Below are 25,294 nucleotides of genomic sequence, written 5' to 3'. Positions count from 1 at the left end.
TATGGGGGTGTACAGGAGGCAGCTGATTGATATTTTTCTCTCATCGATGTTTCTATCTCTATTTCTCTCCCTTCCTTTCTCTTTCTTAAAGTCAATAAAAACATGTATTTTAAAAATGTGGATGAGGGACCTACGGTGAGAGAAAAGCTGAGCCTCCAGGTTGGCCAAATAGTGCTATCTTCCTCTGGGATCACGTAGAGGGAGGAAGCGGAAACAATGATCTGATCTTCAGCCTGTTTTTTAGGTCACCCACTTATTTAATTACTTCTGGTTTTCTATCAACAGATCAAGGTAGTGAAATTCTCCTACATGTGGACCATCAATAACTTTAGCTTTTGCCGGGAGGAAATGGGTGAAGTCATTAAAAGCTCAACCTTTTCATCAGGAGCCAATGATAAACTGAAATGGTGAGGAAGAATACATCTAGCTGTAAAAATTTTTCTAAAAGTTGCCTGTTTTGCTTGGTTTTATGGGGAGATTGACTAGAACGTAAGGTCCTTGGAAATAGGGACTTTACTTTAAATTCCCCAGTATCTACGACTGTGCCTGATACACATAGGTGCTTGCTATGTAATTGTTGAGTTAATTTAATGAGTATATCAGGGATCTGCAAATTCAAATGGCTGTAGGGTAATGTAAATGAGTAAAGAGGGCCAGTGTTGTAAAAGATAATCCATATTTGGTGTAAGTGTTGACTATTAGGCAAACCAGCTAGTGTCCTTCTAAAAGGGGCAGTGGTCACTGAGATCCAGCTGACTATAGCTATATGTGAATAAGGGCTGACTATTGCCATATTTTCTGATTGTTTAAGAAAAGCAAGAAATCCAGATTTTAACATACAGTCTCTTGACTTTTAAATTGCCTGTTTTTAAAAAATAAAGATTTATTTGCTTATGTAACGAATGCACAGGGTGTAGGATGGTTTTGAAGCTTAGTTCAATCCAGCATCCCAGTGTTTAGATTAAGGCCCCCATTTCTCTCTGCTCTGTCCTGTTCTCCATGCTGTTGGAGATCTCAAGTGTAATTTCCCTTGTGGTTGAAGGATGACTTGCATTAGCAATGGGCATAACCCACCACCATCCAACAGAAGTCTTTGAACTTCCTCTGAACTAACTGTGTGGCCAAGAGTATATCATGCATATACTGATTGGTTTAGGTCTGGGTTCCACCAATTAATCCCTGTGGCAAGGGGGTCAGTCCCATCTAAACCAAGTGTCCTCTTGAGGAGGAGCAGGCAATTAAGGATGTAATCATGTGCTCACTGCAAAGACCAGAACACATGTTTGTGAACCACCAGTTTTGACTTCTGATAGCCCACTGGAAGTTAAATAGCTCCCCATTTAGTGTTTGTTGGCTATATACATTAAGCAGGGTACTACTAAGGGTTGAGAGAGAATGCTTATTCATAGGCATCGTATTTAAATCTACATCTTTAACACAATGTATAGTGATATAAGTGGCATATGCCCTCCCTAGAGAGGCATTGGATTGAGCCACCTGTTTGTGAGAGGTGTCATAACACTGGCAAGGCCTTAGGGATGCATATGGCCTATCTGGTAGAAGCAGTATCTGAACCATGTGCAGTTCAACTGACATTTACAACTTAACTCAGTTGAACCTATTAAATTCTGTCTGAATTTTGTTTTGATTCATTGGTAACAGATTGGCATCTCTGACTATATAGCTTGGAGCTATACCCTGGGAGTTTACTTTTATCTGTGCTCTCAGTGCTGCCTCCTTTATTTTAATCTTATAATATTATTGCCAGATTGATAAAGTATCTGTAAATGATTGGGTACTATTCACATATTGCTCTCAAATACTTTTTCTTTCCCAAGGTGATATTTAAGGGCTTGTTGACATTTTTTTCATGGTTTCATCACAGTCCCAACAAAATTAGGGGCTGCCTCTCCTGAGATTGAGGATTAGAATAGCCTGACTTTTAAAATATTTTAGGGGGTAAAAGTGATTTGGGAGATTATGAAGACAGAGGCAGAGATGTGTTGTCAGATTCTAGTTGACTCAGGTTGCTCTAAAAAAGTGGCTCCAAAGTAGTCATTCTACTAAATCAGAATTTCCTGGTTATGGGGCCTGAGCTTGTTTATATTTTAAACATCTCCCTCTCTTGATTCTGATGTTCTAGTTCTGTCACTTCACCAGCCTATAAGCATGGATGTTTTCAACATTTTACCCCCCCCCCTGTCTGTTTTGGGCAGGTGTTTGAGAGTAAACCCAAAAGGGTTAGATGAAGAAAGCAAAGATTACCTGTCACTTTACCTATTACTGGTCAGCTGTCCAAAGAGTGAAGTTCGGGCAAAATTCAAATTCTCCATCCTGAATGCCAAGGGAGAAGAAACCAAAGCTATGGGTAAATGTTGTCTTCTTTGTTCAATTCTTTATTTTCACATCCAGAAACTTCATACACTGACAAGTTGTAGATTTGATCTGGTTTTTTGAGTAACCCTAAATATAACTTTTTTTTCACCTCAGAGAGTCAACGGGCATATAGGTTTGTGCAAGGCAAAGACTGGGGATTCAAAAAATTCATCCGTAGAGATTTTCTCTTGGATGAAGCCAACGGGCTTCTCCCTGATGACAAGCTTACCCTCTTCTGTGAGGTGAGTGCTTCTTCTCCACTGTGAGACTAGCAGTTCCCAGGCCTGATCAGTAGTGGCAGATTTAATTGTATTGTATCAGGGATGGAGAATGGGAAGAACCCCCAAGTGGAATGGTGTTGCACAAACGTTATTGATGTGACTGGTTGAAAACTGCCATGATTTCAAGGTTGTTGGGCATCTCAGCTTTCCACTTGTTACTGTTCTTAAAAACAAAGATTGTGTACAATCTTGGTATTTATGATTTTTTAATTGCTTGGGTCAGGATTCTGGCTTTTTCTTTGCAGGGTTTTTCGGATAGCATTTGGAAGGACTGTTACTTCAAGCTGAGGAGGATGGCCAGCAAATATATATGTATATTTGTTTCTTAAACTTTATGGCTTCTCCTTGAGTATGAAGTCCACATATGTTTGACTGTACATCACTTTTCTTTTCTGCTCTTTGAACCGGATGACTTATCAGGAGTTGAATGTCTCTGGTATGTCTTGCTAGAGTGATTGTGAAATAGGAAGGTGAGAATCCTCTATTCTAGAGTGAAGGTTATATAAAGCTCTCTAACTCATAATAGCTGAGAGTTATCTGTAGTCTGCTAGGCAAGTCCTTCTCACCAACAACTTAAAAGCCTTTTTTAGGTTTACAAGAGAAGTCTTGAAGTAAAATTCCCAAACTGAGAGTGAGTTGGAAAGTGGTTTCTTTAATGAGTATATACTAATGTGCTGTTATCAACACATTTATAAATATTCATAAGCTCACAGTGGAGTAAACGAATAAAACCTCTAGTCAACTTAGATGGCAGTGTTTCCTATACATTGTATGGTCAAGAAGCCATTTCCTGGCAGCAGCGCTTGATGAGAATGACCACTGTATTTTCCTGGGGAGGGCGCAGGCAAGTTCCCTACAGTTGTTCTGTCAGATGATAGGCACGCACTGTGAGTTAATGACAGTCCCAAAGCATGTCACCACCTGTGCAGCCGGGGAGGGTGTCCCTTAGGAATCTTGCCCTTTTGTAGAAGAGGACTGGTCCATTATGGTAGCTGGCTTCTTTTCTGAGTCACAGCTCATTATTTCCACAGAATAGTACCTCGTGGTTAGGAAATTTTGGGAGTATTAAGATACCACACTGAATACGTAAAATGCAGTTTGTATAATAGCTGCCTTATCTCCTTTTTAATTTCTAAATAAAAGAAGGAAATACTAACATGATGACATCTAGGTAAATACAGAAATTGTTGCAGTTGTTTTTTGTCTGATGAACGTTAAATTTGAATTCCATGTAAATCTAACTAGTTACATACTCAGTTGCCCAAGTAAGAAATGAATACAATTAGGTGGTTTTGTATGAAGTTAAGTGTTATATAAACAGACCATCAATTTAATCTTCACCTATCTTAAAGACCTAAATTTCAGAAAAATTTAAATATAGTGGAAAATTCTAATTTCTCTTGGAAATGAAAGCCAATCTTAACTGTTCTCTGAAGAAAGATATCTCCTCTAAATATTGCACCTGGTATTTTAGGCAGTGCCATGACCTTTACTGCATTATTTTTAAGTCCATAGTGGGTCCAGCCTTTTCTCATATGCCCCCCCCCCCCCCCCGCCCAAATCTGCTCCACCTTCTGTATGGACATTGTTGATTTGGAGGCCAATTGTCTTGCCCTCACTTGGCAACCTCTCATCCTGTGGTGAAGACTGAGGCGCTCTCTCCCACTTCGCTTCCCCATGTAAAATTCTCTTAGGAGAAATCCTGTGGTTAAGTTTAGATTTGCCTTACTGACTTAGAAGGGAAGTGAGATGACACTTTGGAAGTGAGGAGATGTTCAACAGGGAAACGTCTGCTGGGTTCTGCTGATGCCATCAGTTTCTTACCATCGGACCAGGTATGCCATCTGTTCTTCTCACACTTCTCTGTTGGCCACAGGTGCTGAGTGTTACTTATCATACTTGGGCTTGTGCCTAGTGAGACTCGTTTCTGTTCCAAGGCTCTCTGTGGACTTAGTAGCATTCAGCATTGCAAGACAGTTGCGTGGGGGTGTGTGTTGGATGTGTGGGTTTTAAAAATATATACAGCTAATCTGAGTTCTTAGCGCTTTACAAAGCTAGATTATTCTTCAGTGTAAGTTCAGTGTAAGTCCTATCTCTTTGACCTGTTGCTTCCTTTTATCAATGGGGGGAAAAATATATATATATATATATATATATATATATATATATATATATATACATACATATATATATACACACACACACACACACACACCAGTTTATTTTAGTTCATATTCATATTTTATTTATTATTGGGTTAAATAGTATTTTGTTATTATTTAGAAGCTTTTGTGAAGTTGATGCCCTCATACAAATTTAGATTATGAATACTCCACTGCTCCATTCCTCACTCAGTCTTTGGCCCAGACACATGTCTGTCCTGTCGTGATGCAAGTATAGTTTCATTAATTTTAAATTTTTTTTTATATTCCCAGAGGTTGCAGGAGGAAATTCATTCTAAGGTGCAAGACTAAGAATCACACATTTGTATGTTTGGGCTTTATTTTAGTAATATTACTGTTAATGAATATTTAAATGAAATTAGATTGCAAACTCTGAAAATGCCGAATGGGTGGTCTTGTTTATAATGTGCCACACTGGGTTCACATTCAATTTTCAGTGATGTTTTTGTCTGACTATTAGGAAATGTGGCAATTCTTCCAAGTTGATATTGCTTAGCTAATGTATTTGGAAGCATTTTCAAAGCATTCCTTGAATTGTCTCTTTTCACAATCCTTTGAGCTAGGTTAGTTCTATTATCTTCATTTCATGTTGTTGGGGAGAGAAGCGGTGCCTGGGGAGGTCAGGTAATTTTTTCCTAACATTGTGCAGCAAATTAGTATCAGCCTCCATTTTCTATCTCTAGGCTGCTGTGCCATGCTAAGTGGAGCTAAATGCTATTTAGCCAGGGAAACATGGGCTTTACCAGGTTTTCTTAACAGAGAGTATTTATTTTGGTAATGAAACAGAATCATGAAAGCTTTACACTTTTAATAATTTGGACCATGGAAAATCTACTTTTAAGCTTCTGTTGACCCTTCTTCACTCCATTTCTTATATTGAAAACAAATAGATGTTAGCAATAAAGATGTACATGTTCCACCTTCATTGTATATGACTTTGATAGGTAGAAGATTTCAGTGTTTCTTTGTAATGTTGCAATTAAAATTGAAATATGAAATGCCATAGGAAATATGAAATATCTAGATGCTACTAAACTCTTTTTTAAAAAATATATATTTTTATTGATTTTAGAGAGGAAAGGAGAGGGAGAGAGAAACATCAATGATGAGAGAGATGCATTGATCAGCTGCCTCCTGCATGCCCCCCACTGGGGATCAAGCCACAACCCAAGCATGTGCCCTGACTGGGAATCTAACCGTGACCTCCTGGTTCATAGGTTGATGCTCAACCACTGAACCACGCAAACCAGGAGATACTACTTAACTCTTAAAACATTTCTTTCCTTCTCAAACATAGAATATCCCTTCATAGCCTGGGAATATGATTTTTGCCAAATTTTAAATGTGTGGATCTATAAATATTTCTCGCTTTTTCACGTCCAGTGGGGCTAGAGAGTAGTCCGGTTCCTGAGTAGGGGCAGCTGGGGATTGAGAAAATGAAAGAGAGACAGACACAGAGATAGAAGGAAAAGGCTGGGGTCGGGTGGGACAGCTGTCCTCTGCTGGAGAGACAGAGACCCAGAACCCTTTATTTTATAGTCTGATAATGTAAGATTAACACGTATACAAATGTTCTTGTTTTGGCAACACTTGCTGCACCTCCCACAGCCCATTAGCTACTTAGGAAGGAATTAGGGAGGGCTACAAGGTCAGGCTTAACAATGCTAGGAGAGCTCTGCCCTCCAGGCTGGGACTTGTTTGTGGCCCTGCCACAAGTCATTCCGAGGCTTGACCTTAGAGCCGCTCCCTACATGGATCTATTCATTTATTTCCTTATTATTATTATTAATGAATTATTGGGATATTTTAGTTGAACTATGTCAAAATGCCAATATTTGATTGTTTTTGTCCTACAAAAATGGTGATTTAATATGTAACATTATTAACCTATATAATAAAAGGCTAACATGCAAATTGTCCCCTCGACTGGGAGTTCAACTGGGAGTTCAACCGTGAGTTCAACCCAGGGGGGTGGGGCCGGCTGGCCAACAGCCCACAGATCCTCCCCCGGCCGGCCGGTCCGCCCTGCCAATAGCACCCCCTCCAATCAGGGGCGGGGCCAGCCCGCCAACCACCTGTGGCCCCTCCCCCAAGCTGGCTGGGACCCCCCCACTGGTGCACAAATTTGTACACCGGGCCTCTAGTAGGTTATAAAATATGATAATGTAATAAACTACAACCAACCCAGCAATAACTTGGAATTAACTTGTATGTTTCTCCCCTATTCCTTAAACCTATTGTCTTCCCCCCTCAGGATATACTATTTGATTTACATGTTATCATCCCCTCATTTATTATTTGTAGCTTGAATAATATATTGTTTACATTTGATTGGCTTTGAGCTTTATAAAGTTGGTGTCAGAAAGTATGTAGTCATCTAGGACTTGCTCTTTTTACATTATGTTTCTAAAATTTATATTGTGGATGTAACTACAGTTCATTCATTTTTACTGCTGTATAATATTTGTGTGAATATGCAACAGTTTATTTATTCTTTTGTTGATGGGCATTTAGGTTGTTGCTAGTCTTTTGATTAGAAACAGTGCTGCTGCTATAAACAGTCTATATGCAGAGTCTTTTCCCACCTCAATTGTTTTAATGATATAGAAGTTAAAAAATATATTTCCATTGGTTTTATTTTTTATGTTTAAGTAAAATATTCAAGAATTGGCACAATCTTTAGTCTTTTATGAAATTTTATTTTTTAAGAAAAGTAATTGACTTTAAAAGTGAGGCCCTTTTACAACTTGAAATTTAGAGGGTTATACAGCCTTCCTGAGACATTTTCATGCAGTCATTTGTAAGACGGCATAAATGTCACAGTCACGTCATCTTCGCAGCTGTAATTCTGAATGAGTCTCCATAGTCAATTTTATAGGCATTAAAAAAATCTTTAGTTTTTCTCAAAATGGTTTCATTTTAGCAGCATCATTTGCAGAGGAAAACAATCCCTTTCTAAGTTAAAAGTTTGGGCTCTGAAGACTCATTTGTGAATGCCATTTAAAATTTATTTTTAATTAAGCGTATTTAATGTTGGTAAGAGGTGCCAGACATTCTGAGCTCTGGAGACTCCAGGCATCCATATATCTACAGAACAAGTCTGGCTCAGACAGTAAAGGTACATTCTCCTTCCTGCTGAGTTCCTATTTGTGTCTAGAGAGAGGAATTGTCCCTGCAAGAGGAGTCACAGTTTTGGGTGCCCCACTCATTACCAAGCATGCATCTAACCAGCAGAGGGTCTGTGGTAACCATAGTTTGAAATTCACTTTGTCTCTTGCCAATTCATTTTACTCAGACTAGTAAATTGCCATCAAGTGTTAATGACTTTGGGCTCCTGTCAGCCTGGTTTAATTCAGGCTTAGCACCTAGTGCCAGAAGCATTCTCCATTCCCTTCATTGGTCATCCCAAGAGAGTCCTGCCTTTCTCTATGAGGAAGCTGAATTTACTTGGTCTTCTCCTTTTTTAAAAAAAAATTAATCAGCGGTATTTTTAAGCTATAACTGGAAACAGGCATCTTCTACTTTGATATTAATATTATATCAAAGAAATAAGAGTATTAATATGAGAGAATGGCTGACCCAAATTAGAGATCTTACACAGGACAAGAGAAAATCTGAGCAGTAGTTGGTGCTGGGTCTCAGGCTATTAAAATAATGTTATAATCTGGCTCTGATAAATGTGCTGCTAATGCTAAGCACATTCATAATTGATTAACTTGGCTGCTTCATCGCTCAAGACTATAACAGCTCGTTTTAAACAAATGAATAAATTTCTTGACCTGGTAATAAATATCTCACTCCTGCACAGAAGGGACTGCGGGTCATTTGGATGGGGCATTAACTTTGCTTCAGGGTTTATGACTGCATTTAAGGGATGACTTCTGTCTTGAAGGTTAAAAGAAATTTGGGTCATTTAGGATGTTCCTAAGCTGCCTTTCTCAACTAACTTATCAGAATAGCAAAATGGGGGAGCTGATTCTCAAGGTTTATGAATTCTGCTTTGATTTTAACATTTCTAACCTATTACGATGTAGAAGATGAAGCATAGCAGTGATTGCTAGGCGGAAGACTGATCTGCTTCAGTTTGGTAACTTACATTTATTTGTAACGGTATATGATTTATAAATTCTTGTATTGGTATACTAACAAACTTACCTCACTTTCACTGACCCATCTAGAAGTTACCTTGTTTTGTTTTAAATCTAAATTGAACTGTTAATTCAACTGGTTAAAACCTGCTGCTGAAGCCATGTGGCAAGTTGGATCCCTCTTTAAACCTGTTCTCATCATTCCATTCTAAAGCTATGAGTGCAAGTCTAGCAGAAGCCAGCCATCTTGTATTTCATTGTCACAAATGACTAAGTAAGGGTATAAATGGTGTGGGATACCCATACAATTATTTCTACCAGAAAGATCTTCCAAGCCTAGTCCTGTTCATTAAATTAACGCTTGCAAGGAAGTGCCAATTACTTACCATGCCATATGGAAGTTGCATTTTATTTTCATGTTCCAGACCTAACTAAAGTAAGTGAAGTGCTTTTAGGTGTACTAGATTTTTCTCTCTAAAGAGTTTAATTTAAATGGTAGTTTCTATAGGAGTTCTTTGTATTTAACCTTGAGGCAGAATAAGGTAAATACTTGAGGTTTAACATTTGTTTCTTTTAGTTTTTCCCTCTGATGGTTTTGCCCAGGTTTTCAGGGAAGGGGAGGTGAGGCTTATTAGAAGTTGGAGGAGAAGGAGATTTGTGGGGCTCTCTCCCTATTTTCCTGAGATGGTGTAGACTAAGTATAATTGTGATAGATCGAAAATTACGTGATCCAGAGGATAAAGCCTTGATTTGTGGAGGTGGTTTCAAGAGAATATGACTAACATTAGTATCTGAATGAGGTAAAAATCATCTCTTTTCCTGCTGGGAAGAAAATTCCTGATAACAAAAGCTTTGGACTGTTTCCTTGTCTTTACAGGTGAGTGTGGTGCAAGATTCCGTCAACATTTCTGGCCAGAATACCATGAATATGGTGAAGGTTCCCGAGTGCCGGTTGGCAGATGAGTTAGGAGGACTTTGGGAGAATTCCCGGTTCACAGACTGTTGTTTGTGTGTTGCTGGCCAGGAATTCCAGGCTCACAAAGCAATCTTAGCAGGTTAGTATCTATTCGTGGGGAGCGTTCGTTTTGGTGAAACAAGGCAAACCAGTGGCTCTATAATGACCTTTTGAATAACTTCAGCCTTTTGAACTAGTGAAAAAAAATTGCAACTAAATATATTTTTATATTGTGGTGACATTAGTTGTCATAACCAAAAAGGCAACTCTGCATAAAAATGGTATTTCTTCCTCTCTGTAGTGGACTTAGGCCACCATTTTCAAGGAATGGATGATGATATGTATTGAATGCCTTTGCACCTAGAGAACAGATGTCAAAACACTGCTTAGGATCAAGTATTAGTCCCTAGACAGGGACGTAGGATATAACAGAGAGGATTCTAGACTCAGGATAAACTACGTTCTAGTTAAGTCCCCCACCCTGGAGATCTTAGCCCTCTCTTCCATATAAACATATTAGAAGGATAAGAATATTGCCAGTGACATGGAGGATCAGGTCTTATTCTAATAATAGGCCCTTAGTCTTTGAGACCAGAAAGACTGACACAGAGGGGAACTGATAAGGCAGGGCTGACTTGACCTCATGTGAAAGCATAGCAGTCAGCCACAAACTTCTGTTCAGGCCATCAGACATAAAAGGAAATAGCATGAACCTTCAGCAACAGATTTCTTACCAAGATTCTCAGCTCTCTCCTAAAATACACACCTGGCAAACCTCACCCTGTCTCAATCTAACCATCTTTCTGTTCACTCTCTGAACTAGATGTTACCATGTATTGCTAAAGAAAGTCATCAACTCTTAGGTTAGCGCTCCATACTCAGGCCCTCATCACTGCCAAGAACTCTTCCTTCAGTTAGCTCCCTTTCTTTTTCTCAACAACAGCTACTTCAAAACTTGACTACTCTCCTTTAATCTCCAGCTCCTAAAAGATGACCTTGCTACTTCTTCCAAGAGAAAATTGAGGCCCTGTCTCTTAGCTCTTGCCTCTCACCTTACCTGCATTTTCCCTGCATTCTCTATGGAAGGGGTGTTCTTCCTTGTGTCCAGAGCACTGTACTTTCTACTTCCGTTCTGTTTCATATCCCATACTGCCTTCTTCTTCTTACTCTGCCACTTATACCCTTGTTAACTGGTATCTTCATCAACTCTCTTTCTCCTATTGCCTATTTACCCTCAGTCTATAAACAGGCTCAGGCTTCTCCCTCTAGTTATCCTCTCTCTCTCTCTCTCTCTCTCTCTCTCTCTCTCTCTCTCTCTCTCTTTCTCTCTCTCAGCTAAATTTCTTAAGTTAGCACATTTACTGTCTCAACTTCTCTCCTCCCATTATCCTCAGTTCATCTACATGCAATGAAAGCAGTTTTCCAAAGTAATATGGCCGGCTAGTTCTTATATTTGAGGGACTCTCGTTCATGTATTATTTGGCTCCTTCATTCTAGTTTTCTTCTGGTTCTCTGGCTACCTCTGATGTGTGGCCTCCCTCTTCTTCACGCATCCTTTTAAACATTGGTGTTCCCTCAGTTCTCTTTTCATTCTATTTATTCTCCCTGGGTGATTTTATTATTCTCATAACCTCAGCGTCTGTCTAGCTAATGATGACCCTCTAAGCAAATCATTGCTTTGGACCCTTCCCTCTTTATGAAAAGCACCAGCCCTTTAGTCTTCAATTTCTGTAATGTATTTATTTAGTACCTTTTAGTCTGTAGCCCTTCTGAGACAAGAACAAGGAGAATTAATATTCTTTGGAATAGATTAAAACATTGAGGCTCAGAGGGTTTAGTGATTTGCCCAAGATTGTGTGGTTAAAAAATGGCAGATATAAAATTAATCCTTCCTAACATAAACTATAGGTCAAAGTTCCAGTTACTTGTTAGCTCAAAGTCCTGTATATATTCCATCTATCTTCCTCTCTCAGGTAGAGATTGGTAGTCTTAACTTTCACCAATTCCCCGATTTGTCGGACAACATGATAAGAGTTGAGTTCTTAGCCATTTTATTACTTTCATAGTTGAAATTAAGTTTACTTATTATTTATAGTGTTCATTAGACTAGAATTGGGCATGAGTTAGAACACTGTTTCTTAACCTTTTTTCATTATTCCCACCTTTAAGGAAAAAATTAAATTATCCCCAATGAGAGACATTAAATAGTAAGGAATAAGATTTTGTTAGGTAGGGTTGAGCTTTTTTTAAATTTTATTTTACTTTTTATTAGGGTTGAGCTTTGAAAGGCTACAAATGATGTAATCCCTAAGATTTCTTTTTCTTGCCTCTTTGGGAAGTTGCCATCTCTGTTAGAATGCAAGGCTGGAAGGACCAGAAAACCTGACGTAAATGAGCATGCATTTCATCTAGTTAGTGGATGCCGTTGAGCCTTGTTCTCGGCCTCCTTGCTATGTGGTCCCTGGAAGTGGGGAAAGTAGGTGTCTTTTTTCCAGGCAGAAATGTAGGTATCAAGACATCCTGCTTAGGACCCTAAAGGACCTTCCATTTGAACCCCCAAATCTACCCAGAGAATATCATTGTCATCCAACATATAGAAAAATTTGAGTAATTTCCTTAAAACATGAAAGTTTGGAATCTAGCTAATAAATTACTTTGAAAGTAGCAATTTCTTTTTTTTAGCTATGTATTGTAATTACTTGTTGGTATAATATAAAAAGAAATGAATTTTATAATTCTGATATAATTTGAGGCTTAAGACCCTTTCCTATACCAGTGCGACGGGAAGGAAAATGACCTCTTCTACATAACAGAAGAGCCAAGTGATTACAGTGTGATAACCACATCTGTCTCTGTTGCCATTCACTTTCTAGCTCGTTCTCCAGTTTTTAGTGCCATGTTTGAACATGAAATGGAGGAGAGCAAAAAGGTATGTATCAGGGTAAAAATATGTCTTCTAGCTAGGTGACTAGATTCTGATGAGTTTTCCAATTTGGCAGCAGATTTATTTTCCTAGTTATCTTTTCTTACTGTGTTACTGAAATGGAGTACGAATTCCCTGAAAGGACATTTTGTAAGTGTGAGAGTGGAGAGAAGTCCAGAAGGATTCTAGGTAAAGGAGACTCACTCTCTCCCAGGCAGATGATCCAAAGGATTTGGGGTGAGGGTATTAGACATGTGTTTCTACTCAAGAAAAGAAAGGTAAAAAAATGAAAGCTATAGTTGTCTTTGAAAACAAAGGTGGTACATATGACGGAGAATATTATAATCAAATATGGCAAAGAGCAATTTTCCATTCATGTTAGGTTTTAAATGATACAAGCTTCTCTCCTCACCAGAGCTTAACATCATGAAAATTGTTTAGGGAATTTGTTTTGCTGGAATGTTTCTGACTTCCAGTTTTTCTGGCATAGAATCGGGTTGAAATCAATGATGTGGAGCCTGAAGTTTTTAAGGAAATGATGTGCTTCATTTACACGGGGAAAGCTCCAAACCTGGACAAAATGGCTGATGATTTGCTGGCAGCTGCTGACAAGGTGAGATAGGAATAGAAAGTATTAACAAAACTAGGAATTTCTGTAACTTCTTGAGTTTCATGGCAAGGCTTCTATGCTGCATTGGTAAGTAAGATGAGCACCTATCTTAGTTTGGCTGGACAGTCCTGTTTTATTCTTGTGCTGCAGCCCAATTATTGATAGCACCCTTTTTATTTTCAAAAGCATCCTGCTTTGAATGGGTAAATTATATATGGTCACTCTACCTATGGAAAAGAACAAGTCTGCTAAATTACCTCTCAGATTTAACCATAGTTAAAAAAAAAAAAAAAAAGATTTAACCATAGTGATATTTAAGACTCACATTTGGATTTATAATTTGGCTTTATAATTTATAAAATGTTCTTGGGTTCATTAACTTTTATTGAAACTTTTTCAATAAGAGAATAATCTTTTTTTCTAATGTCCTGGTTAGCATTTTTAACTTTCCCCTAAGTAGTTTTTGAAATATTCAAAATTATAAGATGATTAATAGCTTTTTGGGAAATGAGAGCTACTACTACAGTAAATGTATACTTCGATTGTAAGATACATTTTGATTTGAGATGTTAAAGTGTGAAAATGAAAATGTGGATCTTAGCAAGGAAATGTGATTACCTAAAACAATAGACCAGTGGTTCCCAAAATAAGCTTAGGGTGGGGGGAAAGGCATGTACCTCAGTTGCAGGCTCACTCCCAATGAAACACTGAGTTTAACCAAGTGAAATGCGAGGTTTTGTGTATTGTTGCTATTTTATTGCAGGATTTCTCAGAACCTTTAGTATGTTCATGTGCACTATCATAGCATTTCTCCAATTTAGTTAACCCTGGAATTCTTTTCCTAAAAGATCCCCCCTAGATTAGTGTTCCCCAAAGCACACTTTGAGAAACTGACTTCCATTGTATAAATACATTAAAGAAAGCTCAGTGACCTGTCTGTCCTCCAAGCCCTTGGGCTAAAGAAGCATGATGGGGGTGTGTGTGTATGATTACTGTTTATCCTGTGGGAGCTTTTCTTGTGTTGGGAAGCGGGGGTTGCGGTAAGAGTGTCAAAGAACTTAAACCCATCCAATAGTACAGCCTCTGAGAAAGATGGTTCTCTGCTGGAAGCGTCTCTTCTTTCTGCCAGGATGCTGCAGTGCCCATCTGAGGCAGAGCTGGCTCTGGCTCTGACGTAAGGGCACTAGCGCCTTTTCAGGATTTGCTCATGGGACTAGTCTCCTTCCACCTTCCTTTGCACCCCTGAGGACAGAGGAGGAGGCTTTGTCTTTATTGATCAGCGTTTTGGAGTGTTAGTAGAGGATAAGGCATGTAAACCCAATCAATGCTGCAGATGAAAAGGATTGAATAATACTGTATCCTGCATATTACCTTTCAAGACTGAATTAATACAGTTAAGCAATGCGAACATCCCATACCATTTCAGTCTAGCTCAGCCCTGACCAGAGGAAACTTGCTTCCAGTGGAGACAGTAAGGAAATACACATTGTGAGCTCTGAGGAAGTGGAAGGCACACAGCCTAATACCTGCTGCTTTTTTTGTTGTTGTTGTTAATCCTCACCCGAGGATATTTTTTCCATTGATATTTGGAGAGCATGTAAGGGAGGAGGAGAAACAGAGAGAGAGAAGTATCGATGTGTCTCACGCATTGCTTGGTTGCCTCCTGCACTCACCCACACCAGGCCAGGGATTGAGCCTTCAACTAAGGTACATGCCCTTGACCGGAATCCATCCTTTGACCCTTAAGTCTGAGTGCCCACGCTCTATCCACTGAGCCAAATTGGCTAGTGCCCAATACCTGCTTTTTATAAATACAAATTTTATAGTGATTCTGACTCATCTGCCCTCTAATTTTCAATGAAGCAGTCACTTGGTGCTTATACACAGGCATTTATCTCCCTCTCATCTTCTAGTTCCCATAATGGTGAGTAGTATCGAAAGGCCCACTTTTTAGACAGAAATACTAAGGTTCAGAGTTGTATATTCTTAGAGCCAGGGTTAGACATCTGTGTCCCTGGGTTTTCATTTCTGCTCCTCAACCAGAGAACTTACTGGGAACCTACTATTATCAGAGTTCAGAGCATAGGGATCAGCCTGAAGGGACATTCTAAGGATGGTATTTTCGGTACAATTTGTTAACTTGGGATTTTAAAGCTAAAGCAGTTGAATCACAGCAATACTTCAAATTTATGAATGAGAAATAACTAAAGGGTGTGTTTTCAAATTCCATTCAGAATTTCCCATTAGACACTCTTTGCTCCAAGCTTATTTGAAAATATTCTTACCTTTATACTTCCTTGTAAGCTTCAAGAAAACAGAATAAGAAATCTTTCATGGAAGGATCTAAACATCTAGAATTTACCCAAGAGGCTGCAACAGCTTCTTCTGAGCTTTTCCAGTCTCCTGGGGACATGTGTAATTAGACCAAAAACAAAACAAAACAGGAGACACAATTTCAATCTCTTGGGTAAGTACTGCCATTAGGCAGGTTTTTCAGAAGTATAATTAAGAAAAAAACTTTGTCCCCCAAGGGACAGCAGTGGCTACTTTTGTCTAATTATGCAGTAGGGATCAGAGCTATTCACAGTAAAAGTCCTTTTAAAAGAATGTACTGAGAAAGGATAAGAGGAATATTCTGTGCAGCACGGTGTAAAAACTGAACATTTACCAAACCCTTTTCACCCTTTTAAAACAAAAACCTAATTTCTTGCTTGTCTAGTGTCATTCCTGTTTTCCATGGAAACTGTTTTCCAGTTACTCAAATGTAAAAATTAAAGCTGCACCAAAACCAATAAAATTCTCTTTTTGCTGCAGGAGATCATAGTGCCAGCAGATATGCCTCCTCACCCAGAATTCATAAAAATAAAATTGGTCTGGTTTGATTGCCATGATTCAGCTTAGAGGAATATTGTGCCATTGAGTTCTGAGGCCCCTTAAGATGGGACCGATAGGGAGACTGAAGACCCTCAACCAAACCCCTTTCCTGTAAACTGATTAATGACATTTTATTTTGTGCCTCCTTTTATGCCTTCCTCCTCCTTATCCTTGAAGTTCCTTAGTAAGTTCATAATCTCATATTTGAGAGCAAGGAGTACAGTTGCGTCAAAACAAATCAACTAAATGAAATGTGCCCAATATTAACCTAGACTTTCATTTATAAAACATTTATACCCTTTGCTTGGAAGAATTTTTAGACTGAAACTGGATCCCAGGGTCTTTGTTGCTTTGTTTTTCTACCCTGAGAATCTTAACCTCAACCCCAATAAAATAGGACTCCATTTATCCTCTGTTTGAAAGGAGGCTGGGGTTGACCCTCATTCAGGAACAACTAGTGGCAGAGATGCTGGTGAAAGTCACCACAGGGCTTCTTTCCACAGCCCAGTGGGCCAGTCGGGATATCCTGCTCTGCCGGCGACTGTGCTTCACCTAGTGTGGCTCTGAATGAAAGGATTGCAGGCGGTGAACATGTCATGTCCCTTGTGACCTGAAGCAGGGTGATCCGTCATTGTATGGGTGGGGAGTGATGGTTTAAGAAACACTTGAATAATATCGGGTTATGATAAACGTGAGGATGTGGGTCTATTTCCTAATTGCCATTTTTCTCCTAGGTATACTGTAGAACTGGAATGGTAGGTATGCACGTTATTTTAGCTGTCTTCATCTCAGCATTTGGAGTATGGTTATGTTTTATAATTGCAGTATTAGCCTTCTCACAGTCTGCACAGTTCTGTTCAGGTATCCGTTACATGATGGTACAGCTTCAGTAGCGGTCAGCCCAGAGCTATTCCTGCTCTGACAGCAGTGCTTGTGTTTTACAGTATGCCCTGGAGCGCTTAAAGGTCATGTGTGAAGATGCCCTCTGCAGTAACCTCTCTGTGGAGAACGCCGCAGAAATTCTCATCTTGGCTGACCTCCACAGCGCAGATCAATTGAAAACGCAGGCAGTGGATTTCATCAACTAGTGAGTTGGCATCTTCAAAGTTCTTCTTTCAGGGTAGTTGGGATAGCTAGAGAACTGAAAAGACTTTGAATTAGTGAATAAAATAGACGAGAAGCTTCATTAACTTCTAGTAGTAAATATAGTTTTCATCTTTCCCTTCATCTTGACAGTGTGGAAGATGGTTTTGCTTTCATGGGTCTAACTTGATTGCTGAGTGAGGTGTTTTACTTCCTTGTAGTGATCAGATTGATGAAAACGATAATGTGCTGCCCGGGAGAAGCTGTGTTCCCCAAATGACAGCATCTTTACTTCACATTCACTGGCCTGATGAAAGGCATGCAGATCTCTGAGTGAACAGAAGTGTGTTTTTATGAGTTAGTAAAATATATCTAATGGTCCATTGTGGAATGGGGGAAAGAGAAGGGGTCATCAGTAGATGGGGTTGTTAAATACTGTTTTGAGAAAGAAATGTTCATTCCAGTAGATCTGTTCCTTCAACCTTAAATGACAAATGACCTGGCCATATTACTTTCTGAAATAATTCTCAGTGAGGCATGTTCTACTCCCTTGCCTGATAGGGAACAGCAGTTGGAGAAAACTCAAAAAAGAGCAGGCTTCATAAAACCCTCACAACAGTTCTCACAACAACCTCAGAGATGGGTCTAAGACAGTGTCGCCAACCGGTGTCCGCCCATCACTGGTGGTCCATGAGGCCCGAAAAGTTGGCGACCACTGGTCTAAGAGGTGGCCAGGCAAATAGTGAACATTATTCATCAAGGAAAATGCCCCAAATCAGGAAACGATGCCCTCTAAGGCCGTTTGTAAGATTGTTTCAAAGGAGTTAACGATTGAGAAAAAAGAGGAGACCACCAAGTGATGGTCCTAGTGAGTGCTCAGTCTGTGGTAGACACTTGCCTGGTACTTTGTAGATTGAACCATTCAAGGAAGTGCGGTTAGTATCCCCTCCTTTTCATTCAGATAGACCCCAGGCTCTGATCTGCTCTGTGGTTAGGGCACTAGGAAATGGCTGAGCCAGGTGGAAGCTCCAAGCTGTCTCTTGTCTCTTCATTAGCAACATAAAGAGCATTGACAGTCCTGGCAGGTGTGGCTCAGTTGGTTGGAGCATCATCCCATGCACGGAAAGGTTGCAGGTTCGAGCCCCTGTCCGAGTCCCTGTCCGAGTGTATGGGAGGCAACCAATCGTTTATTTTCTCATACACTGATGTTTCTTACCCCATCCCCCTTCCCCTCTCACTAAAATCAGTAAATCATATCCTGGGGTGAGGATTTTAAAAATGTAAAGAGCTTTGACAGTGTAGAGACTAGCCTGAGGGACATTTCACCTTGTAGTTAGTAATATAGTAGGTCTAAGTCCTGGTATTCAGAGTCACAACAGCCACAATCTGGTCACCGGTCTGCATACCCTCTAACAAGCAAATTCTCAAGCATATTAAGGGTTTTCTGTCTGAGTGTTTCCTGCATTGACACCCTTTATAGCAAACTCTGGGAAATTAGGCTGTCTAGGCGGCTGTATAACCCATCCTTCACTCCCTCCTTTGGTAACCCATCTCTCACATTTCTCCTAGTCATGCCTCGGATGTCTTGGAGACCTCGGGGTGGAAGGCAATGGTGGTGTCACATCCCCACTTGGTGGCTGAGGCATACCGCTCTCTGGCTTCAGCACAGTGCCCCTTTCTGGGACCCCCACGCAAGCGCCTGAAGCAGTCCTAAGATCCTGCCTGTTATAAGACTCCGTTTATTTTCCAGAAGCAGCAGCCACTGTTGCTGCCATTGACCACCAGGTAGACAGCGCAATCTGTGGAGCTTTGACTCTGCTGTGGGGGAAAGACTGCATCTCGGCCCCAGACTTTTAAAACAGCACTAAATAAACTTGGGGGAAATGGGGGGAGGGAAGGGCCGGGGACTCGGGGCTGTTCAACCTAATGAAAACCCTGTTGCTGCGTCACTGTGTTCCCTTTGGCCTGACCGAGTTTGATCCTGTGGGGATTCGGTTAGGCACTGGCCCTGAGGACATCCCTGCGGTGGTACTTGGAGAAACCTGTCTGCATCTGACTGAGCAGAACAAATCGTCAGGTGCCTGGAGCAAAAAGGAAAAAAAAAGGAAGGACAGTTAGTTTTAAGAGAAGGGGAAAGAAAAGGAAACAAGAAAGGATTTTTGCAGAATTTCTCAAAAATCATTTTGTGGATTCCAGTACTATTTATATTGAGAGAAATTTCAGTCCATCCAACTGTGCTAAAACTTGGATATTTGTGAAAACTTCTCACCACCATACAAGTCTCAGAAGAGCTCTCTTGTTGTTAGCACTTACTGTTTGCAAGAACAGAATACGTCCTTTTACCCCTTTATGAAAACGACCAAGGCGAAAGGGGAAGGAGGTTATTTGATCTGGAAGATGAGTGTTCTGATGTGGTGGCTTTTGCAAAAAATCTTTATTGGTGTTGAAACTGGAAAAAAATAATTCACCCAGAATTCATACTGTCTTGACAAGAACTATAGCTCTCTGTTTTTAGATATTGTGGAAAATGTTTTTTTGGCATTTTTCTCTGATTTTATTTCTCCTTCCTCCCCCCTTTTCTAAAACACACACACACACACACACACACACACACACACAAAACATAAAAAGAAGAGAAAAGAAAAGGAAATTTTATTATTAACGCTGTGTGAAAAAAATCCCAGCCCCGATTGCTCAGCTGTTCGTACCTGCGCCTGCATAGGAGCCAGTCCTGTTCCTTCCAATTCACTCCTCTTCCTACAGGGGAGAACTTCCAAATGTTAATTTTTTTCTTTTTGAAAATATAAATAATGACTATTTTGTACTGTGTGGTATCTCTGGTCTTTTGTTTCACTCATCTGATTGGTGTTTGGGGTCTGAGTTCCTTAAGGGATTTTGAAGGCCTAGTTTGATCCTGCAGTTTGCAGAGATAATGTTTGAAAGGTCTGAGTGGTGGGGTTTATTACATCTCCCTAATCTCAGGTTCCTTGGCGAGCTACCAGCATCTGCCAGTCTCTTGTCCTTGAGGATCTCACAATCCACATCCTACTGGGGATCAGGCTCCTGCCTCTACCAAGACAGGTAATGGAAGTGGGCTTTCTGCACCCTACAAGTTCTAAGACCTACTCTCAATGTCCTCCCAGTGAAATATAAAAAGATCAAGGGGACATGAATGTGGACATTAAATAAAGGGAAGTTATTCTCTCTCATTGGTTCTGTCACTGACTTGATGTGATGTCTGAATTCCCAGCGAGCTCACAGGAATGCTCTGGGCTCCTCTTCTGCCTTGGTCATAGCAGTGTGGGTCGGAAGGTGGGATACACTGGGAAATGCATTGGCCATGTGGCCAATATGACCTTACATGGAAACTCGACATATTTCATCTTCTAATTCCCTTCAGTGACTTTAGCCTTTGCAAATATTCCAATTTTCATTTATCTTGCCACCCCTGGAATGGAGTAAATAAGATCTATTATCAATATAATCAAAGACAGGATTTGCTTCTTGGAAACCGACCAATCCATTGCACTCTTCATTGTCCTTCTAAGCATCACCTATGTGAGGACCCGCCCAGTTCTCCAAGTTCTGGCTGCTGTCCCTGTGCCTCCTTGGTCCTTACTTCCCAGATCAGCACACAGTTCTGGCATTACACAGCGTCTCCTGCACCCACATTGTCCCTCAGGTGACTGCATTTGCTCAGCAATTCTCAAGTTTTCAGCGAACCTCCCATGCACAGTATCTCATCGGAACTTCCCAACAGCTTGATGTTTGGTAAGACAAGTGATAGCATCTTCCCATTTTATAGATGAGAGATGTTGAAACCCAGAGAAGTCACGTGACACGCTATGATCGCAGAACTGTTGAGCGACAGTTCTAATGTAGAGCCCTGAAAAGATTGTCAGTGACTGTAGGAAGTTTCTTTTCTGAAGTGTTTACGGACTCCAGGTAAAGCTTCCTTCCTGTGGGGTCAGAAGGGCGAAGCTCTGGGAAGGTGCCTTTGCTGCTTGCTCTCCAGAGGCTCCTGGAAGACAAACCAGACTTGGGATTTGCTTTCTTCCTCACTCACAGAGAGCAATGGGCCTGGGGCTGGTGAGCTCGAGGAATATGTCCTCGGTGGGGAAGGGGGCGTGTAGCAATTCTGGCACCAGGCTTCTGGCAGGACGAAGATCCCTTGTAGGATTTTTCAGTCTTTATGGAATTTCTAACGTGGACTTCACTGAGGGTACAAAGCTGTTAGGATTTCAGGTCCTGGTGAAGCTACTCCATGCTTCTCTTGTCATTATTACATTATTTCTGGATGTGTTTGTTTTTGTTTAAATGATACAGTTGAAGCCATCTGGTTGTGACAACATCAGAGCCCCAGCATACTGTTTGTAACCCTCCCACTGCCACCACCCCCTCCCTTAGCTCCCCCACGTCTGAAATTTAATTCAAGTTAACTCCACAATCTGGGGCATGTGCTGTCACTGCAGAGATGTCCATGCCAGTGGAACAGTTGGAGATTTCAATTCCGCAAGGATATGGCTTATTTATCAAAACAATATTTCAGGCAAGCGGTTTCACAGCACCTTTGGCGTCGCTGTTTCCGGTCCAAATAGAGTTTTCTGGCATCACTTCCCAGCTCCCCTCCTCCCCTGTCGTCAGCCCCTCCTGTATCTGGACATGGAGACAGTGAGCCATCCATGGAGAATCGTTCCCATTCCCTATGTGGAGATTAAACCTCTCTGTTGTCATTGGGCATCTCAAACGCCTTTCTGGGTTTTAACAATTTAGGGAAGAGATGCCTCTTTTCCTTATCGCTGGCAAGTCAGTTGGCTTTTAGGCCTTTGAAGAGATTCTTCTTTTAAAAAATATTCCAGCCGGGGACATTGAGATCTTTTCTTAGGCCCAAAGATCTCTGGCTTGACCACCACTCTGCGCATTTATTTATAAATCTGGTTTAAACCTATTATGGATTCTCCATATTGCATGAGCCCTGTGCAGAAGAAAGAAAATAGCTTGTATGTTTATGAACAGAACAACAAACAGAGGGGGAGTTGAGCTGCACTTTGAAACTGACTGTTGCTTTGTTCTGGCTCTTCAACTCCTATAAAAGAACAGCTGAATTCCCCCAACATGACTGTATTAGATCCTTCGGTTTATCTTTGTCAAAAGCAAATTCTTAAAAACACACACACACACAAACACAAATACTGGGCTGGAGTCCAATCTTTTTTTTTTGGGGGGGGGGGTGGTGCGGTTAGAGATACTTTTATAACACCATAACAATCACCCTAGCTGGTTTTGCTCAGTGGATAGAGCATCGGCCTGCAGACTGAAGGTTCCAAGGTTGGATTCCGGTCAAGGGCACATGCCCAGGTTGCAGGTTCTATCCCCAGTAGGGGGCGTGCAGGAGGCAGCCACCGATCAATGTTTCTCATCGATTCTATCTCTCCCTCTCCCTTCCTCTCTGAAATCAATAAAAATATTTAAACAACCATAACTATCATATTTTGGATACAATTTTATTTTTACTCGAATTTCACAAAAGAAAAAGAAGTTGATAGAATTGCTGAATTCATATAAATATTTCCTGTAGACAAGAGATACTTCCCCTAAAATAGCCCTTCAAGATAAAAAAAAAAAAAAAGAAACTCTGAGAACATTAAAGGTTGAAGTCATTATGATTTTTTTCCAAGGACATAGTTTCAGTTTTGTTTGTATAGACCACTGGTATAGACTGACTGAGCACGCAGTTCTGGAAATACTAGTTCTGGAAATACTAAAGCTCTTCTGTACCAGTTAGTAACTATCAGCCACTGGACTCTCCCCAAGGCTCTACCTCTCTCCTGGCTGCCCCATCCCACTGCCAGGACCAACCCCAGCCCCACCCAGAGCTACAGGGGGAAGGGGACTCTGGTCCCCTCTCCCAGGCGCCTTCAACACCCACCACTTAGCACTTCGCCCCAAGCAGCTTAGTTTCCATCTTTTTTATATAATGGCCATCAGGTAAGGCTTTGTTTGCAGAAAGTATTCAGTTTGAAAACCCCTGCTCAATGTCAGCCCTCAGGCCCTTGCAAGTTTGCACAGTCTGGGATTTCAAGAATGGAGGCTTTTCTTCCAAACACACTACCTCCTTATGAAGTCAAGTGCACATCTGCATCCTGGTGTAATTACCTTGCATCCAAATGGGCAACAGACACAGGCCTACAGGTATGGAGATGACCCCTGAGCCCGTTCCAAACCAGATGAGGCAGAAGGTGCTGGAGCCCAGGCTCAAGTGGAGGCGGCAAGAAGGCGGTGAGTGGGCTTTGCTCTTGCCCAGCCCTGGGCCAGGTGCTCATGGTCCAGATCCTCTCCAGTCCTATGAGAGGTGTTTCTTTGCTCCCTTCCCTTCCTTCTGGAATTACTGAGTACCTGTCTGTGTCAGGGGCTGGGGTACAAAGGCAAAGCTAGCATCCATCCCCAAGACCTCACAGCCCTGTGAGAGCATCATCAAGAAAACAGCTGTGACTGGGGTGGGTGCAGGATACAGGGGTAGCCCTACCTGACTCAGGGAGGGTTCTCCAGTGGAGTTAAAGCCGAGCTGAGATTTGAAGGATGAGGAAGGGCATTTGAGATGGAGGGAACTGCACGTAGGAAGGCAGGAAACAGCCCGCCTGGTCTGGGAACTGTGGGAGGGCGTGGAGCCCAGGTCTAGGAAAGATGCTGGGTGACGTTGGGGTCCCAGAACCCACTATGTGGACCCTCTGCCTCCTTGACCTTTGCTCCTGGCTGCCTGGCCAGGAAGAGGTCCCTGCTTACCTGCACAAAAGGAGGCTTTGAAGCTGGAGAGAGGAAGTGAGGAAGCTGGTGTGTTTTTTAGATTCTCAGAAATCTCCTCCTCCTCTAACACCATGGCAACCAGGCAGTAGCTGGGGTAGCCCCCTGTGAGCTGGGCTGTGTTGAGGGAGAGGTGGGCTGAGGCTAGGGACCTCTGCTCCCCTTCTCTGAGCCTCAGTGTTGGCATCTAGAATATGGGCACAACAACCCAGGTGCTGGCTCCTGTCAACCCAGGTGCTCCAGGAAGCGGAGCCCCAGGCTGGACTCATTAGCGGGAAGGCCCGGGAGGTAAGGGTGGAGCTGGAGAGTACCCTGCATCATCCCGAAAATGGGGGCTGGGGGCTGGGGGCTGGGAAAGGGGAGGAGTCCCTGAGCCACATAGCCTGCCCTTCCCACCAAGCAGCCTGCCCTGGTGTGCACACTGCACTGTCACTGCCAAGGAGCCCCCGGAGCAGCGAGAGACCTGGCCGAGGCACAGACACAGGGATGAATCTCCCTGTGAGCCCCCGCAGTGAGAGGTCTAGGGGGTCTCCTGTGCCAGGGCACAGGGCTCAGCTGTTCCCAGAACCCGGTCAAAGCCCCAAAAGGTGGGGCAAGGAGGTGTGCATTTCCTGAGGCTGCTGCTCCCATGACTACAGACTGCTCTCCCCGTTCTGGGCCCAGAGTCTGTCTGGGGCTGTGGTCCCTCGAAGGGCTCCAGGGGAGGGTCCTTCCTGCCTCTTCAGCTTCTGGGGGCTCCTGGCCACATCCCTTCAGTCTTCACATGGCCTCTCCTCGTGTGACTACTCGTGCTTGAACATGTGGCCCCACTCCCTTGTTCAAGTGCCCTCTTCTGGTTGATCGCAGCCCCCTTGAGACCTTGCATGGTCTCTATTTCCGGGGTGCCCACTCCCTGGTTGGCTGTCTGCTCCTGCCTCACACCTGTCAACAGTCCCTTTTCCAAAGTCCTTCCAGAAAACCGTTTGTGCGTGCCATCTCTTTCCTCCTGGGACTGTGGCAGCTGGGATTGTAAAAGAGACAGAGCAGTGGCCCATCCAGAGTCCATGCAAGAGGTCCAGGAAGGCCCTTCTGAAGGGTAACCAGGTCCAATATGATTTTTTACAGCTAATTATCTTTTTAA

At 41.7% G+C, this 25,294-nt stretch overlaps 1 protein-coding gene across 5 annotated transcripts in view; it reads left to right on the top strand.

Moving 5' to 3' along the window:
* The window catches only part of SPOP (speckle type BTB/POZ protein), a 74,565-nt gene extending 54,363 nt beyond the window's left edge, over nt 1-20,202 (top strand). For all 5 annotated transcript variants that reach the window (XM_080680580.1, XM_080680581.1, XM_080680582.1 and 2 more), the window contains 8 exons: nt 286-407; nt 2,217-2,368; nt 2,491-2,618; nt 9,806-9,983; nt 12,757-12,812; nt 13,297-13,419; nt 17,235-17,377; nt 18,943-20,202. In XM_080680580.1, coding sequence (XP_080536706.1) covers nt 286-407; nt 2,217-2,368; nt 2,491-2,618; nt 9,806-9,983; nt 12,757-12,812; nt 13,297-13,419; nt 17,235-17,377; nt 18,943-19,087 — 1,047 coding nt within the window. In that variant the 3' untranslated portion in view covers nt 19,088-20,202. The remainder of the gene's footprint in view (nt 1-285; nt 408-2,216; nt 2,369-2,490; nt 2,619-9,805; nt 9,984-12,756; nt 12,813-13,296; nt 13,420-17,234; nt 17,378-18,942) is intronic.
* Nucleotides 20,203-25,294: the final 5,092 nt, after the last annotated feature.

Source organism: Plecotus auritus (assembly GCF_963455305.1).
Source record: "Plecotus auritus genome assembly, chromosome: 7".
Classification (NCBI taxonomy): Eukaryota; Metazoa; Chordata; class Mammalia; order Chiroptera; family Vespertilionidae; genus Plecotus; species Plecotus auritus.
This window is presented reverse-complemented; position numbering and strand designations above follow the sequence as displayed.